At 44.2% G+C, this 18,973-nt stretch overlaps 2 protein-coding genes across 2 annotated transcripts in view; both read right to left on the bottom strand.

Moving 5' to 3' along the window:
- LOC137412267 (USP6 N-terminal-like protein) overlaps positions 1-18,973 on the bottom strand; it is a 1,021,586-nt gene that overhangs the window by 164,861 nt on the left and 837,752 nt on the right. The gene's annotated exons all lie outside the window — the stretch shown is intronic.
- On the bottom strand, positions 11,435-16,000 carry LOC137420681 (uncharacterized). Its single transcript, XM_068105945.2, has 5 exons — positions 14,389-16,000; positions 14,086-14,258; positions 13,490-13,953; positions 12,640-13,254; positions 11,435-12,501 (listed from the first exon to the last, which is right to left on the bottom strand). The coding sequence occupies exons 1-5, from the start codon at positions 15,870-15,872 to the stop codon at positions 11,653-11,655; spliced, it is 3,585 nt and encodes a 1,194-aa protein (XP_067962046.2). The 5' UTR covers positions 15,873-16,000; the 3' UTR covers positions 11,435-11,652.

Genomic DNA, 18,973 nt, shown 5'->3' with positions numbered 1-18,973 from the left:
CCCTCCTGCAGTGAGACGAACAATAGCAGCATCGATGCGCATATCCCGAGTCCAAAAAACGATCGCACTTCACTTCCTGTCACGGAAACCGAAGCGACCCCAACTCGCACAACCTTTGCTGCGATTCCCTCATGTAGTGAAGGAATGGAGGAGGACCCTATTATTGGTTCTAAAAAACGAAGGGCGTCGGTTGATAATTTTTCTACCAGTAATCCTAAAAAGGTGGTATTGGAGAAGGCCAGTGTAGCTGAACACACACCTCAATGTGTTCCTAATGCTTCCATCGGGTTTGAAAAAAGGGATGGTGAATCCGGTGCTGCAACTGAGGATAATATGTCTGAAGGTTCGTGTACAAACTCTGTGGATGCAAATTGCTATAGGGGTGAAATAAGTTTCAATGCTGAACACGTTGATAAACCCTCGAACGAACCATTACGATCATTGACATCAGTCACTGTGAACGAGCAGACAGTGACTGACTCATCCCTCTGCAGTGCTGCTCTACCGATGCAGATTCAAAACTGTGTTACCGAGTCGTTCATCGATTCGGTAGATTGTGCTCCACAAGAGGATGAAACTGAGGCTTCAACTTCTGACGAGCACAAATATCACCAGGGCATCGTGGATTGCACAGTGGAGCTCTCCAGCGAATCCCCAGAGATACTGACAATTCCCATAGTGACCACGGAGGCCGACATCCTCGATCCTGGAGGGACCTTGTCAGACTTGTCGGAATCTGATGAGGATGAGGAGGTGCCTGAGTTGTCTCAGTCTCAGTTGAGTCAGCCAATGATATCTCCTCAACTCGTACTCTCCTTTTTGAATGAAACCTATAGACAGCGAAATGTAGTTATCAGGGATACATTTCCCGATTTAGGTTCATTTATTCAATCAGCAAAGGAAATAACAAGAAAGGGCAAGGATTTTCCACTAACAAGGTCACAATTTCACCGACTCAGGAAATTTATTACAAAAGCCAGTCTTGAGATTTCGCAACACCCAATCAAACCCTTTGATAAGGAATGAAGCAAATTACCTTTGGCACCTTGAACATTAATGGTGGAGGTGCAAACCCAAACCGCCAAGCTCAAGTGCAAAGTTTGTTTCGGCGCAAAAACGTCGATGTACTTTTACTGCAGGAAACGCACATCACCCAAAATGTAGAATATGATTGGTGTCGCGTTTTTGGGGGACAGTGCTTTTTTAGCAACCTGTCTTCCCTTTCGGCAGGTGTTGCGTTCGTACTTCGACCAGGGCTAGTACCCGAGTCAATCCTCTTCCAGGAGATCATTAAAGGCCGATTCAGCTCTCTTGAACTGGAGGTTAATAACTTCCATTTCACATTATTCAATGTGTATGCACCAAGTGAGAGCACAGAACGGAAAGCTTTCTTTGCATCTGTGATTAATCACCTGCAGACAGTTGACCTAAACCAATGTACGTGTATCGGGGGTGATTTTAACTGTACCTTTGAACCTGTAATGGACAGGAACTCGGCAGAACCTCATCCCGAATCATGTATTGATTTATCCCTTTTCCTCTCTCGGGTGGGGTTGCTAGATGTATGGAGGGTACTTTTCCCCAATGAACCTCAGTTCACCTGGAGCCGCATCACCAGAGGAAGAGTGTCCTTCGCGAGACTCGACCGATGGTATATAAACTCACCCTTTAGAAACGCTATAGTCTCTCCAGATTATTTTCCGTCAATATTTTCAGACCATCATCTAGTAACCATGGGGTTTCTTTTTCCTCAGTCAATAAATAAAAGTGCATACTGGAAATTTAATACTAGTCTTCTAGAAGATGGTCTATTTAAAGAAGCCTTCCAAGTTTTCTGGGCTAATCAAATCCAAAGAAAGCCCTCTTTTTCTTCTGTTAATCTTTGGTGGGACAATACGAAAGCCCAGATTCGGGTGTTTTGTCAACAGTTCAGAGCTAACATTACAAATGTGAAGAATATAACAATGACTTGTTTGGAGGCTGACATTGTAGAGCTCGAAGGTAAACTTGCTAAAAATAATAATGCAAGGAACTTCCAATTATTACTAGAAAAGAAGACTCAGTTGAGAGAGTTAATCCAGGAGAAAGCAGCAGGGTTGTTGCTCAGACTAAGGGTTAAGAACTTAAAGGTTTTAGATACCCCTAGCAAAGCTTTTTTTCGTCTGGACTCTGTCAGTAAAGCACCCAAGAACATATTTTCGGTAATTAATCCTGGCGGAACTGTCGTTGTTAATCCCAGAGACAGACGGTTATGTGTTCAGGACTTCTTTTCCGAACTGTTTTCAAAACAGGTCGTTTGTGAGGAAACAATGAGACTTTTAACCTCTCACCTATCCTCGTTAACCGAGTCCCAGCGGCTGGATATGGACTCGCCAATTACGCTCGAGGAGTTAACGCAAGCCCTGGCTGGAATGGACTCGGGAAGAGCCCCTGGAATCGATGGTCTGCCGGCTGAATTTTATGAGGAATTTTGGGAACTATTAGGTCCGGAACTGATGCATGTTCTTGAATCATCACTGACTCATGGAGAATTGCCTTTAAGTATGAGAAGAGTGGTGATGTCCCTTCTTCCAAAGGCTGGTGATCTGCGACAAATGAAGAATTGGAGACCTGTTTCTCTACTATGCACTGATTATAAAATCCTTTCAAAAGTTCTGGCGAATCGAGCTAAAAGGGTAATTGGCGATTTGGTTCACCCTGATCAGAGTTATTGTATTCCAGGTAGATCTATGTATGATAACATATTTTTCATTAGAGATCTCATAGATGGCAACTGTGTGCAGAATGATTTTGGTATAATTTTTCTTGATTTAGAAAAGGCTTTTGATAGCATCGATCATGTCTTTTTAAATCATGTGCTTGAAGCCTGTGGATTTGGAGATAATTTCAGAACTTATATTGCTTTATTGTACAACAATATATTCAGTTTAGTTAAGGTGAACAATGAGCTTTGTTCTCCCATACAGGTTCAAAGGGGGGTAAGGCAAGGTTGCCCTGTCTCCGGCTTACTGTTCACCCTTGTAATGGAATCACTTCTCGTGTCACTAAGGAATAACGTTTCTGGAATGAGTATATCTCCTGATCATCCTCCAGTTGTTGTATCGGCGTATGCTGATGATGTTGCAATCATTGTTAAAAACAATAACGACATTGCAGCTCTGGCTAAGTGCCTACATTTGTTTGGTTTAGCTTCCTCGTTGAAGTGCAACTGGGAAAAGAGCAAAGCGCTATGGGTTCCCTCTGTTAGGGACAGCGCATCTGGAATGGCGCAAGACCCGCCAATACACCTTCCTGCAAGTTTAAAGTGGGTGGATGGAGGTGTTCGCTATCTTGGAGTGTTCCTTGGATCCCCACAGTACAGCCAGAAAAACTGGGAAGGTGTCGCTGAACGCGTAAAGAAGAGATTGAGTAGATGGAGGAGAGCCCTGCCTCACCTTTCGTATAAGGGCCGAGTTTTGGTAGTCAAGAACCTCGTCGCCTCCTTCCTGTGGCACAGATTCATCTGCCTGCAACCACCAGAAGGCTTGGTGAAGGAAGTGCAAAGACAACTGTTGGAGTTCTTTTGGGGAGGGCATCACTGGTTACGGCCAAACGTTGTATGCCGTCCATTGGCCGAGGGTGGCCAGAGTATGGTCGACATCAGGAGCCGCATAATGGCCTTTCGGCTATGCACTGTGCAAAAACTTTTGGTGAAAGAACAACTACCAAACCATGTTTTGGCCACCCACATTTTGCGGCAAGCTGGTGGGCTGGGATATGGCCGCAAATGTTTCTTGGTCCTGCTTCAACAAGTCGACACATCTCCTCTTCCTGTTTTTTATCAGAGTGTGTTGAATGCTTGGCAGAACCTCACTGTGTGCCGTCAAGAAGACATCTACGATATTCATATGTTTGCACAAGAGCCTTTGTTCTGCAATCGGCTTTTCCCAAACATACCCAAAAGTAGGGACCTCTGCCAGCATTTCATAACTGCCGGCATCACAAAAGTATGGCACCTCCGGCAAGTTTCAGGTTGCGGGTGGAAATCAGCTCGAGAAGTAGCCGAGCTAGCAGGAATTCGGTCTGAAAGAGTGACTGCAAAAGTGGTGAGAGAGGTGATACGAATAGGGGTACGGCTGAGAGTATGCTGGTCCCACGAGCTCGAACCATTGCACGACGAGTGGATTTTTCCTGGGTTACTGGTGCACTTCAAGTTGGAAGACTTACCCCCGGTTAGCATGGGGATAAGCCCCTTTCAAGAAACCAGCAGTAAAGAGCTATACAAATCGTGTGTCAAGTTACTGCTGGGGGATACGCCGCTAAATGGAGTAATCCGGTGGAAGAAACTGTTGCCTGTGGGACCCCCCTCTGAACCTGTATGGAACTCCATGTATAGCAAGCTCATAAGTAAAAGATCTGGTGATCTCCAATGGAGACTGATCCACTGGATAGTCCCCTCTAATAAGTTAATCAGCCATTTCTCTCCTACATCCACATGTTGCCCATTCTGCATATGCACGGAGGACGTGTTCCACGCCTTCATTAATTGTGTGAGATTGGTTCCTTTGTTTCGGTGCTTTAATCTTGTGGCACACAGAATGAGGGTTGGTTTCTCGTTGCGTTCTTTTATTTTCGGCTTTGATGCCAAGCCAAGCAAGGAGAATATGTTAATGAGGTTTCTGGTCGCAACAGCCAAGCTGGCAATATACCTCTCAAGAAGGGAGAAATTGAATGGAAAACCTGCCGGGGAATGCAATGTAATGTTGTTTTTCAATGCCCTTGTGTCAGCAAGACTTACACTAGAGTTTTTTTTCTATAAAGATGCAAAAAATCTTGATGAATTCGCCAATACTTGGTGTCATGAAGGGTTGTGCGAGGTTCGTGAGAACCAACTGGTAATGTTTTTGTAGGGTGCATAAAGTTAATGGTTTATTTTGGCAAATTGTGTGCCGTGATACTTCTGTTACCTTTTCATTTCATTGTTTTTTTCTTGCATTTTTGATTGGTGTAATGATATAAATACATTTTTGTACTATTTTGATAATAAAAGGACTTCAAAAGTCAAAAGTCTCTCTCTCTCTCTCTCTCTCTCTCTCTCTCTCTCTCTCTCTCTCTCTCTCTCTCTCTCTCTCTCTCTCTCTTTCTCTCTCTTTCTCTCCATTTCTCTCTCTCTCACTTTCTTTCTCTCTCCCTTTCTCCCTCTCTCTCTCTTTCTCTCTCTCTCTCTTTCTCTCTCCCTTTCTCTCTCTCTCTCCTTTTCTATCTCTCGAACTCTCTCTCTCTGATTGTCTCTAACTCTGTCGTGATCCTGACTTCGTGATGGTGGAGGGTACACCATCCTGGATGTGGGGGATCGCTGGGTCACTCCGGCGAGATCGATCGGCTGTCTCCATGACGTGGGCTTGTTCGAGAGAACTGTCCAGGGCTATACAACAACAACTTGAACAACACTCAGTAGAGCGCTGACCATCCGGACCTGAACCAAAAATCTCTTCGGCTTGTTCTTGTTACTTACCCAACTCATCCACCAAGTTTTGTATTAATCCGTCAATAGCGTTTTGAGATATCGTGCTCTATTCAGTATTGTTTTTGGGTTTATCTCTCAATGGGGAAGAATCACTTGAAAAATTAAAATATTCTCATATCTAGATCAGGATCTTCATTAAAATCAAATCAATTCGTCCTTGTCAGACACCCAAATTATCCACCATGTTTAGTCTGAATCAGTCCAATACTTTTGAAGGTATCGTGCTCACAGACAAACAGACAGGTGGAGAAACATAAACTCCATCCACTTTTGGCAAAAATAATATAGGTAATAATGACCCATCGTGGCTACCTCCGCGTGGAGCGGCTGTTTCTCGTTTTACAAAAAGACCATAAATGCCCATCGATTGTAATGTTCCGATTATGCCAATTTTATTGAAGCAAAAGAGACTTGAGATGTCAAAATCTTGGAAAACAGAAACTTTATTTATTGCCAAATGGACTCAAAGCTGTTAACATGGAATCTGCAGTGCTGAATCTGCATGCACACATCAATATAATAAACAACTAAATCAGGCTCGGTACAGGTGTCGATGCTTGTCAGCAATTCAAAATCCAAGAAGAAATTCGAATCCTGAAGATAACCGAAGGAATCAGTCAGCTAGTATTCATTCTGGAAGTTCACTCATGAATGTGGTTTCAGATAGCAAAAGGTCTGACAGTTCTGCTGACCAGTTGAGCTCAGCTGGAAAACTGAAACAGTCCACAGGCCGCCTCACGGACTCGTTTGAGTCAGTTGGCAGAGACATTGCAGGCAGTTCCAGCAAGTGTTGAAAGTCAGCTGGCAAATATTCTTCAGGCAGTTCAGCTGACTTGTGCCAATCAACATCAGATAGCAAAGAGCTTGCCATCAATTCGACTGAGTTTAGAAGTTCAGAATCTGTTGCGAGGTTAGCCTCACGGTGGGAGTTGAGTGCCGCCGTGCTTTCTTGGTTGGTATTTTCATTTGTCTGAAGGACATTGTGGTTCATAAAGTGCAACATTTCATGCTGTCGATCACCTTCATTTAAAAGGCAAGGGCTGAAATTGCAGGTATCACTGTGAAAACAAAATAGAGAGGTTGTTAATGAGCTATTTATTCCTGCCTCAGGTTGTCCACGGCTATGATGTTTTTACAGTGAACTTACCTGTTGGGCTGGTGCTGATCGTTGTCCAGTGCAATGTTATCAATCCCATGTTGACCTTGGGGTTGAATAGTTGGTAAAATGTTTCCTGCGTTCTGACTTATATTATTCACTCGATGTGTGCACTCAGGAGATGCTCCATAAACCTGATGGTATTGTGGTTGGAGGACAACTAAAAGGTTCTGCAACTGCGACGGGATTATCTCGTGCTCCAGTGGAGGACTTCCCAGCACAGCGAGAGGGACTGGCTGTGAAGGTTCCTGCAGCCATAAGGATTGACCCTTCTCAATATTTTCAAAGTTGTCCTGATACAAGACTGGAACAGAACTACATGGGTTATCTTGTGCGACACTCTGAAACACAGATGTCGCAAGCACCGTGGATGAGTTTGTCGTAGGGCAAGTCAGATAGAATTGAAACTGATGGACAGGTAATGATATCTCCCTTTCATCACTGTTGCAGGTGATGTGATTATCATGAGATGGAGTTGAATGAGCTGTGGGAAGAAAAATCGCAAGTTGGATGAATGTTTTGGAAATACAACAAACGGTCAGTGGTGGTATACATACAAGGTTATCTCCAAACTCATACTCCAGTGGAGAAAGCCTCGAAATAATTTAACAAATTCACCTTGAGGTCAAGCTGGTATCTGACACTCACTTACCACACTTTGAGTGTTCAATACCGTGACTATCCTCCTGCACTTTCTCAACGTTATGATAGTCGACAATGTTTTTGGAGAGTTTAGTGCGAGATTGTCTTGGTTTGTAGACCCAATCTGAAAGTGAAACGATACGATCGAGAGATAAGCTGCGGAATATCATTCGATGTAAACTGTTGGACTGAAAAATAGTTTCTACTGTGCAATCACATATAACGTACATAGAACATGCCAAAATATACCTGATACATAGTAAATTCAAGTAAAATCCGAGGAAATGCGAATTTACTTATTTATTACATTGCAAATGATAAAGGATTCCTGCACAATTTAAGAACATGGACAAGTTGACAAATATCGAAAGAACAAGAATCCTGGAAACTCCACTTCAAATCAGGTTCAATAATGCAGGCCCAAAGAGACTAAATTAATTTACAATGCCGCAAAATATTCTTCCAGGAACACAATATTATTATATGCCAAGAGATTTCAGGAAACTGCGAGAAACATTTCTGGAACATTACATGATTCATGTATGAAACTGAAAACATTTCACGATTTGGAGATGTTCCATGGCCAACCAGAAGCCCGGATCTATTTGTCCTTGTCAGACACCCAAACGGTCCACCAAGCTTCGTCCAAATCCGTCCACAACTTTTTGAGATATCCTGCAGTGTATCGTTTTTGGCCAAATCTCCCAATGGTGAAGAATTACTTAAAATTTTCTAGTAGCCGGATCCGAATCCGGATCTTCACCAAAATCTAATCATTTCGCCCTTGTGACATGTGCTACATCTCTGTTAAATTCTGTTCGAATCCGTCCACAACGTTTTGAGATATCCTGTTCACAGACAGACAAACAAACAGCCAGGGTGAAAACATAACGTCCATCCACCTTGGGTGGCGAAATTAATGAACAAGAACTTACTCGGATACATCTTATCATGTTCAAGTTTCAGCCTGTGGGACTCTTCATAGTATGGACGTTTCTCCTGCTCCGTGATGGAACGCCACGCTGCTCCCAGGGCCTTGCTCACCTCGATATTGCTCGCTCCCGGCATTTCCTTGGCCATTTGCTTGCGGTGACAACGTCCCCACACCATGAATGCATTCATTGGTCGCTTGATGTGCTCTTTCTGGCCACGAATCGGCGGCATCTCGATCTGCTCAGCTGCTGGGATAAGGAGAATGATTGAAATTGATGGAAAAGTTGACAGGAGAGGTCGAAATGCAATATGCTTTATATATATTAGATATTATATATGTGTGTATAATATAATATATAATATAATATAAAAAGTGCATGTCAGAGCAGGAACTCTACCATGAAGTCCAAGGAACCGTTTGGAGCAATCCGAGATAGAATTGTGAGGAGGCGTAGATCTGGGGAAGGGTATAAACAATTTCTGGAGTGTTGAAAGTTCACAAGAGCATGGCAAGCTACATCATTACTTAATGGAAAAAATATGGAACTACCCTGACTCTTCCTAGAGCGAGGCGTCCAACCAAACTGAGCAACTGGGCAAGAAGGACCTTGGTCCTCCTCCTCCCTCCAGGTCTTTAAAACATCTGTTCACCGCCATCTCTTATCTTCCCCCATCCAAAACCTAGATCTTTTCTACCTTCGTTAATTCACCCCAGATCCACTCTTTTGAAATACCGACTTCTTTCTTGGAAGTCCTAGCAGTGTCCATGTGTTTTTTTTTTAACCTCTCCCACCCACTCCCCCCACGCCCTCTCCCTCCCATAGATCTCCCGATGTCCCTGTTCTCTCCTGTTGCACTTGTGTTCTTCCCTCTCTCTGCCCATCTTGTCTCCCGCTCCCTTGATCATATGTTTTTTGTGTCTGTTTATTTTTAGGTGACTAATCTTAGCTTTTACACGAGCCTCGATCTTGTACACAAAATAAAACTGGGACGCCACTCAGTAGAGCGCATACTCCCGCCGTGGGTCAAGTTGGAGCCCGATCTTCCAATGGTAAAAAATCCTTCAAAAAATTCCTGGATCCGGAATAATATCCTGAGCTTCACCAAAAACTAATCAATTCTTCCTTATCCCAAGGGCAATCATCCCACCAACTTTCATCCAAATCCGTTCAGAACTTTTCCAGATATCTTGTTCACAAACACACGAACACACACACACACACACACACACAAACGGACGGACTGACACGATCGAATGCATTACCCCCTGGCGGGAGTAAAAATAGAACCCGATGGCCATACCGACAGAACTACAGAGTTGCTTGGCTGGGATGGGAGAACCTACCGGAAGGACAACAGTCTCTGCAGCACCTCACAGGTCTAGGCTTTATGGGAACGTGGCCAGACAGAAACCATCCCTGAGAAAAAGGCACATGACACTCATGACAGCGATACTGACCTGTACAAAATATTAAATGCACCTGCCGTTTATCTCCCTCTGTCGAACTCGGATTCCTTTCCACCACCGAGGTTAGACTTTCCCGTTCTCCGCCGTTATTTTCTTCCTCTATACGTCTCGCTTGTCTTTGAGGAGGTTTCCAAAAAGCGTCGGCGAAGTGTGCCAACTGTAAATGTTTACGACGTCAATTTGTTGATGTCGTCGCTGGGTAACGACGCAGGTACCTCGAAGACGCAACGTGCACTGACGCAAAAGTATCAACTACTTTATATTATAATCCTTTATTTATTGTGAACTAGCAGGAATACCCGACGATTCCCGGTGATGTTCTGATCCTTTTGGCGTTTTGAAGAAATATATTTGATTTTTTTTTCTATTTTTTTTGCACGTGCATAAAACACTTCTCTACCTGCACCTAATAAGGAAAATTATTATTTAATATGATATTACACACACGCACACCAATTGGGGACAATTTAATATCACCTTTTATACAGCTATACAAAGGCTCAGGTACTATAAAGTGATTTAAAAAGAATTCCAAAAAAAACTAACTTTTTTTTTTTCAAAATTAATTCCCCCTTAAAACACTCTCCGGCACTCACGGATAAACCTCTGAAAGTTTGACGAAGATCCGTTCAGCCATCTCTGAGAAAAATAGCAACACAGACACACACACACACACACACACACACACACACACACACACACACACACACACACACACACACACACGCACATGCACACACAGACATACACACACACAGACATACACACACACAGACAGACGCACATCCACACACAGACACACACAGACACACACACACACACAGACAGACACACACACACGCACATACACACACAGACAGACACACACACGCACATACATACACAGACACACACACACACACACACACACACACACGCACACACACATACACACACAGACAGACACACACACACGCACATACACACACAGACAGACACACACACAGACAGACGCACATCCACACACAGACAGACACACACACACACACACACACACACACACACACACACACACACACACACACACAAACACAAACATACACACACAGACAGGCAGACACAGACAGATGCACATCCACACACAGACACACACAGACACACACACACACACACACACACACACACACACACACACATACACACACAGACAGACACACATCCACACAAGGACATAGACACACACACATACAAATACAGACAAACACACTGACAGACAGACAGACAGACACACACACACACACACACACACACACACACACACACACACACAGAAAGTTCTCTTATAGTGTCGATTTTAAGTCTGCTGCCGGACTGACGGACTGACGGACGGGCGTAATATATAATTTCATGTTTTTAATGTGTCGCCTATCGGTCGAAGCCGTCTCGAACTGTTTGTCCGTCCGTATTAGTCTAGTAGGAAGACTAGGTCCCCCTGCACCCCCCGGAGATATACTTCTAATCAGTGTTTCTAGATTGGACAAAATGTGTAGAAAATGACTAGCTATGGCCCCAAGCTGAAAAAATGTCCCACATTCCATTTTTATGCAAATTACTGCTGCCATTATCAAAAAAACGATTTTTGACATATCTCAGCCAATATTGCAGATAATTGAAAAAATAAGGTGTCTAGACTCATGTTTTGACGGGTGTAGATCATGATAGAACTATTCATAACAAGATCACCTGTGTCTATGGTTTGCTAGTATGCTAATTAGTGCTTTATTTACAAAATAATCACAGTTTTACGAAATAATAGACTCATATTAAGGTCCGTCTACACAGACGTTAACACAAAGTTTTATTTTTCTAAATATTACAACTGTCAAAATAGTCCTAGCACTCAATGTGACCACTCTTCTCTTGCTTGTTTTAGATAAACATCATTAGCATTAGTGATTCTACACTGAGTCAGTCATCATCATTTTCATCGAAATCGTCAGAGTCAAACTCTTCTTCTCCTTCCTCTTCCTCTTCCTCTTCGTGCTCTCCTGTGTTCAGAAGATCCACCAGTGAGGTTGGTAGGATGGGACCACTGGACCACATTGGTTTCAACAGTCCTTCATCAGTCCTTATCCATCCTTGCTCCTCATAAGGTTTTGGCTTTTCGATGATAGGTTGATCGGCTCTTTTGTACAATGCTACGCGGTGGTTCACACGCTGGATGTGCGGCTTCAGGGCAGACTGGCATGGAGGAAGGCGAGCCAGATCAACCTTGGACTTGGATGTGAGGGTCTTGTCCTCTCCCACCATTTTTCGTAGCAGCTTGGCACGGACAATGTCCACTGATGACTCGCGACTCTGGCCGTACATCACACAGGTGAATTTTTCTAACTGCCTCTCCACCTCAGGGTTGGCATCCCAGTTGTCACCCAGTTCACCGAATGCCCTGTGAAACCTGGGATTCTTCTCCAGCTTTTTCAAGGGCCCGACTTTTCCCTTCCCTTTGAAGGCACTGGTGCAGTCTTCTCCGCTGAACACATAGTACCCCAGGAGAGTGGCACAGTAGTCCTCTCCCAGGGATTCTGCCAGCTCAGAGACGTTGACAAGTTGGCGATGCTTCCCTGACCCTGTATCCAGGTACACCGTCAGCTTGATGTTGTGGGCATGGTGGAGCAGGATCAGGAGGATGTCTGTGTCCGGTGTTCTGACTACAGCGTTCTTGTATCCGATGGTAGCAGCATGATGGAGGTACAGAACCACCCTGGTATCAGTCTCTTCCTGGTTGCTGTAGATCGTGGGGAGTTCACGTACCTCGACCTGAAACACAAAAAGGCACCGCATTTCAATCACCAGTCACTGCCAGTTTCAGATCTAGACAAACATCACAGGTAATCACCTTTTTTTCAGGAAAAATTACAAATTGAATCGCCATTCACGAAGGGCTTTCAATTTTACCTTGCCATTCGTTGAGGCAAGTTGGTGGGCCTTCCCCTCCACGATCAGCACAGCCATCTCTGTTCTCTCCAGCCTGGTAGCTGCCTCTTGTCCACTCCACACTTTCAGAAGAAGCTGGCACATCTGCTTTTTGTTGTCGTCATTTGCAAGGAACATTTTGAAGTCATATGGCTTCCTGGTTGCTGGTCCAGCCAGAATGATCTTCTCTGAGCTGCCCCGCCTCAGCCTTTCCTGCGCTTTGATTGACTCAGGATGGTAACTGTCAGTGGAGAACAGAAAGTGCTGCTTGGCCACCATCTGATCAAGCACCTGCAAGCATATCTCACCACATGTTGGGGGAAGGTTGGCAAGGGTATGCAGCAGCGCCATTCCATCCTGGATGAACAGGGCATCCTTGGGGTATTGCAGATCTTGTGGTGTGGTGTCCTCTAAAAGGTAGTGCAGAATGGAGGCTTTGTTGGTTTTGCAGAAGAACCCATCTGGTGTCCCAAGGCTAGGAGGCACTGGCATCAGGCAGTACTTCATGAGTTCTCCCAGGTCTAATGGCTCATCTTGACTCTGAGACTTGACAAGGAGCAGGAATGCAAGGTTGCTTTGCTCCTGATACTGGATGACCTGGAATGATAAATGGTGATTGGTTGATATGTACTACAGGAAGGACTACAGGTGAAAATTATTCATGTGCTATAAATTGGCATATTTACAATCTTTACATTGTTCATTGATGTGCACTGTCTTTAATAAACAAATTTGGAGTTCAATCTTGTATCTCAATATAGCATGTACAGGACGCCATTTAAAAATACAACATAAAATACAAAAGCACTTGGGTATTGGATTACATCCTTACCTTGCCCTGTGAGGATGTTAGTGTGATCTTCTTGTTACTAGCCTCCATGGTCTTGAGTTTCTTTCTCTTGATTGGGTTGAAGAAGCTCTCAGGTTCTCCGCTTTCCAGGCGCCTGATGAAGTCAGCTTTCGCAGCTTTCCCCACAGCTTCTGCTTGTAACACATCCATCTCAACATCCATGGGGACGGGAGCACCAGAGGCCAGGCAGTAGAGTTTGTCCTTATCAATGATGGTGAACGGATTGGTGAAGTTCTTGATAGTAGTTAGGGTTCGCTGAACGGCCTCCTCGCCTTTTCTGATCTCTGCCTTCTCTAGTTCACGATGTCTCCCTGCTCTTGGGCAGTCTGGGTCATCGATGAGATCCACCATCTCAAGGGTCTTTTCATAGAACTGTGCCCGTGCTGTGGTTGTTCGGCACCATCTCTGGTATGCCCCAAACTGACTGTACAGGCCAGCAAAGCCACCTGAAAAGTGAACATATTTTAATTGCATAACCCAATCATTAAAAGGGAAATGTTTTGTAAGAGCAGTTTACATCATATAAAGCTGGTTTCTACAGTTTCAAATGTATAATGTACTGAAAGAAAATGATGTACCTGATGATTTAGCAAAGCGCATGAACGTTTCTTCCATTGTCTTGTCGACAGCACTGAGTGCCCCTGGTATCATCGAGCGAGCCACTGCGATTGCACCCATAGTAAGCAGGTCCTTGGCCCCTGGGTGCGTGCTTTCCAGATTTGTCAGGTGGACTTCCAGCCAAGTCAGATATCTGTAAAGTACAGAGAGGGAAATACTGTAGACATTTATTGGAATAGCTCCTCTCATAATACATGAACCCAAGTATCAATTAAAATCTACTCAGTGATGGTTATACATTTTACCATGTATGCTACACAAACCTGGAGTAGTTGTGTCCGTCAAAGGCGAAGAAGATATCTGCCATCTCTCCGTTACACTTGTGAAACAGCTGGAGGTTGTTGGTCTTCACAGAGTGGAGGAGCATGAAGACAAGATGGCAGTGGGTAATGAACGACATCCAGAAGGCAGCTGTCTTCCCCAGGTGGCCCTTGCGCACCTTTTCCTCAAAGGCATGGTACTTTTTGATGAGGAGTAGAGTTGAGGGGTCTTTGAGGGCTTCATCGAGGTGCTCTCGGTTGCAAGACTGGGTCATTCTGAGAAGCACAGCAGGGTCAGAGATCATGATGTTCTCCTCCTCAGTGAATCTCTCCATCAACAGCCTCTCCATTGCCTCACACACTGTTTTGAGGCAAAAGAGGGACTTTGCGTAGGCCTTTCCACTGAGAACACCTTTGAGAGATCCACTTGTTACTAGTTGTGCCTCAAAGAGAATCTCTGCATATCCAGAACCACGCATCTTGTGTCCAGTGAGCATCCCGATGTAGTTCATGGATGTGTGGAAGGGTCCAATCGTTACTACATGACTAGCAAATTCATTTGGCCAGCGCCAGATGATGGGAAGGGCTTTCATGCAGACACCCAGATCAAATGTATTCAGGACCCATCTCTGACCCACCTCAGCAGTTGCTGCCTCGGAACGCTTCAGTAGCTCACGAACAACTGCGTTGTCTGTGATCGGTTGGTGGATAGGCGTGCAGTAGTCGACTGTTGATTTGCTGGGTGGGGGAGAACCAGTTGCAGAGGTGAAACCCCCTAGCCCAGGCACAGGCTGCAGGCCACAGCTTCCGATGTATCTGATGAAGAGCCAGATGTAGTACTCTTGCATCGTAGTGGCATAGACTGTGTCATTCTCTGCTGGCGGTGTGAATGATGAGCCTTCAGGGAACTTCGGGCCAACGCGAGTAAAGTGCAAGGGTGGGAGAGTTTTTGGTGTGTCGACCTTCAGGCTACGCTGTTGTGACCTATTGATGGTAGGTAGCATTCGGTCCTTGCTGCTCTCGAACCCGGGCTTGACCTCCTGCACCATGATTCCTCCAGCACTGTTTACAATGTTGCTGCCGTGCACACTGGTAGTGGTTTTATTCAAGTTGTCCCACTCACAGTGGAATACAAGGTTGCCCTCTCCTGTCACAATTTGTGGTGTACGATAAGTTGAGACTTCATCCAGGACCTTGGCGAGAGCAGTTTCCAACTCCAAGGCGAAATCGTAGCTCTCAGAGTGTCCAAGCCTGTGTAGTATTGTGGTGAGCTGTTTGCTTCGGAACAGGTGCCTTACAGTCACACAGAGGAGAATGTGCTTTGGTAACTTCCATTTTCCATCTGACACTGCACGGCACAGATCTTGTCCAATGGAGAAGACCAGACGCTTCACCTTTTCTGTCTCGATGCCCTCCTTGCCAGTCATTAGCACGCTGAGAAAGCGGACAAGGTCTGGAGGTAGGATGTCTTCAGGATTGAGCTCCATGTCTTCAGCTGTTGGTGGCCATGGTTGGTCTTTACACTCTCTGAAAGCCTGTAGAATACCCTGGCGAAGTTGGAGGGCAACATTTTGGTTCTTGTTTGTGCTTCCGAGTGTGAATGCTCGTGCGAGAGCATTGGAAACTGTTATGTTTGAGCTGTGCACAAGCCAGAAAGAAATGACATTACATTTGTCATGATCAACCTTCGTGAAGTGGATATGCTCCTTGATTGGGTCATTCTGTAGGCGTTTCAGTAGTTTCTCTGACCGATAATTTGAGTTCTCATATCCATTCAGTTTCAGTTCCTCGACATAGAGCAAGCGCAAGGAAGAAAGCTGTAGAACTTTATTCTGCTGGATGACCTGGGTTTGAATGTGTTCCAGTACTGAGTTGAATGCCTTTTCATGGGCGGCTGACATGCAAGCCTGCTCCTTTGGTGCTTCGGCTCTGTGAATCGCACGCTCATAGTTGTAGAATGCTGTGCGGAAAGCTTTAAAACATGACGGATGGTGTTTGGCCTCACATGCAAAGAGGTCTTTGTTTTTCACCTTTCGATGGAGTCGATAGAGACCCATTTTCTCAGCCCGTGTTTCGATTTGCTCCCATGCATTTTCTTTGTTTTTAAAGGATGGGAAGGTTGTAGGCCTCTCAGTATTGCGATGAGCATCTTTGGTCTCAACTTTCTCACAAAATATACACTCTGGCGGGAAGATGGGTTCAGCAGAACCTCCTGGTTTACGAGGAGAGTGATGCCATGATGAGGTTGATGGCCCTGGTTCTGTATCATCTCCCAGACGATGAAAGTGGCGGACAAAGTGCTTATAACACTTGCTGTGATATCCTACTCTTTCTAGGTCATCAGGAAGAGTTGCCGGGATCTGATCACATACTGATTGCATACGACATGGGGAGTCATGCGGTTGGTTGAGACGTCTATCCCGGATCTTTTGAAGCAGTTGCAGTTTTTCTGAAGCAGATCCTTTAATTTTACGGAGGGGCGTGAAATCCCCATGATCAGACATGGATGGTACATGAAGGATGCATGTAGGAGGAGAGCTTTGGGCTGCAGGTTCTACACTCCGTTTTCTTTTGGGCATGCTTGCTGTCGATGTCTACCATCACTGTTAAATGACAAATAAGAAATCACGAATGATGTTAAAAGTGCCTGTGAAAGGAGGCTCTGAGTTTTCAGTGAGGTAACAGAGGTTCTGAGTCATGTTCTACACTAGGGTACTTTTTAGCTGACTAAACCATGTTTAGTGGCATCAAAAGTGCTAATAGCTAAAACATCTAAATTCTTCCACACTAACGTTAGCTATCTAGGCCAATGAAACATTGTGCTAAGTTACTGTAGCTAGCTCAGCTGTCGTGCCTCTTTCTGGTTCAATTCATATACAGAAGTCAACAGATATGTCTCATGTTTGGCATTAACAAAAGTTTAAGTTACACCGACATTAGGAACATACTGTACATAGATGAGGCTAGCTTTAACGTTAGCTAACATGGTGCTAGCTGGCTCAGCTGTTATTCTGCCTGTTTATGATTTCATGCAGAAACTGAAGTCAAGAGTGTGAGTAACATTATAGTTAGCATCTTACCTGGCTAGATTGGAGGATGAATACCAAGAACAACACACAGATGGAATGGAAGACTGAACTTTCAACTGAGGTATTCAATAACATCAACGTTACCAATTGATACGAGCGCGCGACATTACCAATTGATACGAGCGAGCGAGCGCGCATGTTACATGGATGGAAATGTAAAATGGCAGCTATAGCAGCACTAATTTGGATCTCTAGTCTGTCATTTCTGCACTGTGATTGGATAACATAAAAAAATATGTTTGGGAGTTAACAGCAGGAGTTGGTAGATTTTACGTGGGCTGGGTGAGAAACCTTTAAATAAGCAAGTGAAAATCTCTCGCAATACAAAGTCAATGGTGGGAAGAAAAGTTGAGTGGTACCAATGTTACTGCCAATGTCCCGCCCCTATGCAAGACTCAGGAGCATCTTGTTGACATTTAACCTTGAAAATACCTGGGTTTAGACCCCTTATGTACCATGTTAAGTTATCTGCAGTATTAACGTATCCTTATCATTTGTAAAACTGATTATTTTGTAATTACAGCATTAATATGCATACTAGTATACCATAGACACATGTAATCATGTTATGAATAGTTCTATCATGATCTATGCCCTTCAAAACATGAGTCTAGACACCTTATTTTTTCAATTATCTGCAATATTGGCTGAGATATGTCAAAAATCGTTTTTTTGATAATGGCAGCAGTAATTTGCATAAAAATGGTATGTGGGACATTTTTTCAGCTTGGGGCCATAGCTAGTCATTTTCTACACATTTTGTCCAATCTAGAAACACTGATTAGAAGTATATCTCCGGGGGGTGCAGGGGGACCTAGTCTTCCTACTAGACTATATGTATGTCCCCTCAAACTTATACCAATCAGAGCTGAGGATCTGGTCACTTCACATGACAGGGTGATGTAATTACGTCTGATGTTATTACGGCGGTATGGCAGCTGACTCGACACACGTCGCCATTTTGATTTATATGCCGTTCAGGCCGAACTTATTGTCGAACCTGTCATATGTCACAATCGCCATGCTCTACCTTGATGTTTTTCACTCAGTGTGAACCACAAACAAACCGATTGTTAAAATGACCATCAGATATCGAAAGCATCGGCGTTTCGGCTCTTCCAACAAAACCGTACGGCACGTATAGGCCTCAGGCGTTATGCTTCACCTTCGGACTGCTTCGGACAAATTAGCCCAGGTTTCTTCATACAGTAGTGGTGTCGTTTCAGTTGTGTCGTTTTCGTAATAATAATATAGAAAATATAACCATAATACTTTAATCCCAATGTCGTGAAAGGAAGGTTGATGGATTGAAGCGGTGTGCGGTTCATGATCAATGATGAGCGGTGTTCAGCACGAATACTAATAACCGAGGAAGTCAGGTCAGGAATTAGCCTCGGTTTTTTAATGGTAATATCATTTTTGAAATAATGATAACGTAACGCTAATATTACAGTAAATCTATTTATAACACTAATCTCTTCGTCGCGACTGCAAACGTA

Source organism: Myxine glutinosa, chromosome 1 (assembly GCF_964187855.1).
Source record: "Myxine glutinosa chromosome 1, kmMyxGlut1.1, whole genome shotgun sequence".
Taxonomy (NCBI): Eukaryota; Metazoa; Chordata; class Myxini; order Myxiniformes; family Myxinidae; genus Myxine; species Myxine glutinosa.
This window is presented reverse-complemented; position numbering and strand designations above follow the sequence as displayed.

Bases quoted from the DNA above. Each gene is read 5' to 3' on its own strand.
- LOC137420681 (XM_068105945.2), bottom strand. From the start codon at position 15,872: ATGGAGCTCAATCCTGAAGACATCCTACCTCCAGACCTTGTCCGCTTT. The intron at 14,259-14,388 runs GTTTGTGTAGCA...TGTACTTTACAG, and splicing joins GACGGACACAACTACTCCAG to ATATCTGACTTGGCTGGAAG. The intron at 12,502-12,639 runs GTAAAATTGAAA...TTTGTGTTTCAG, and splicing joins TTGCCTCAACGAATGGCAAG to GTCGAGGTACGTGAACTCCC.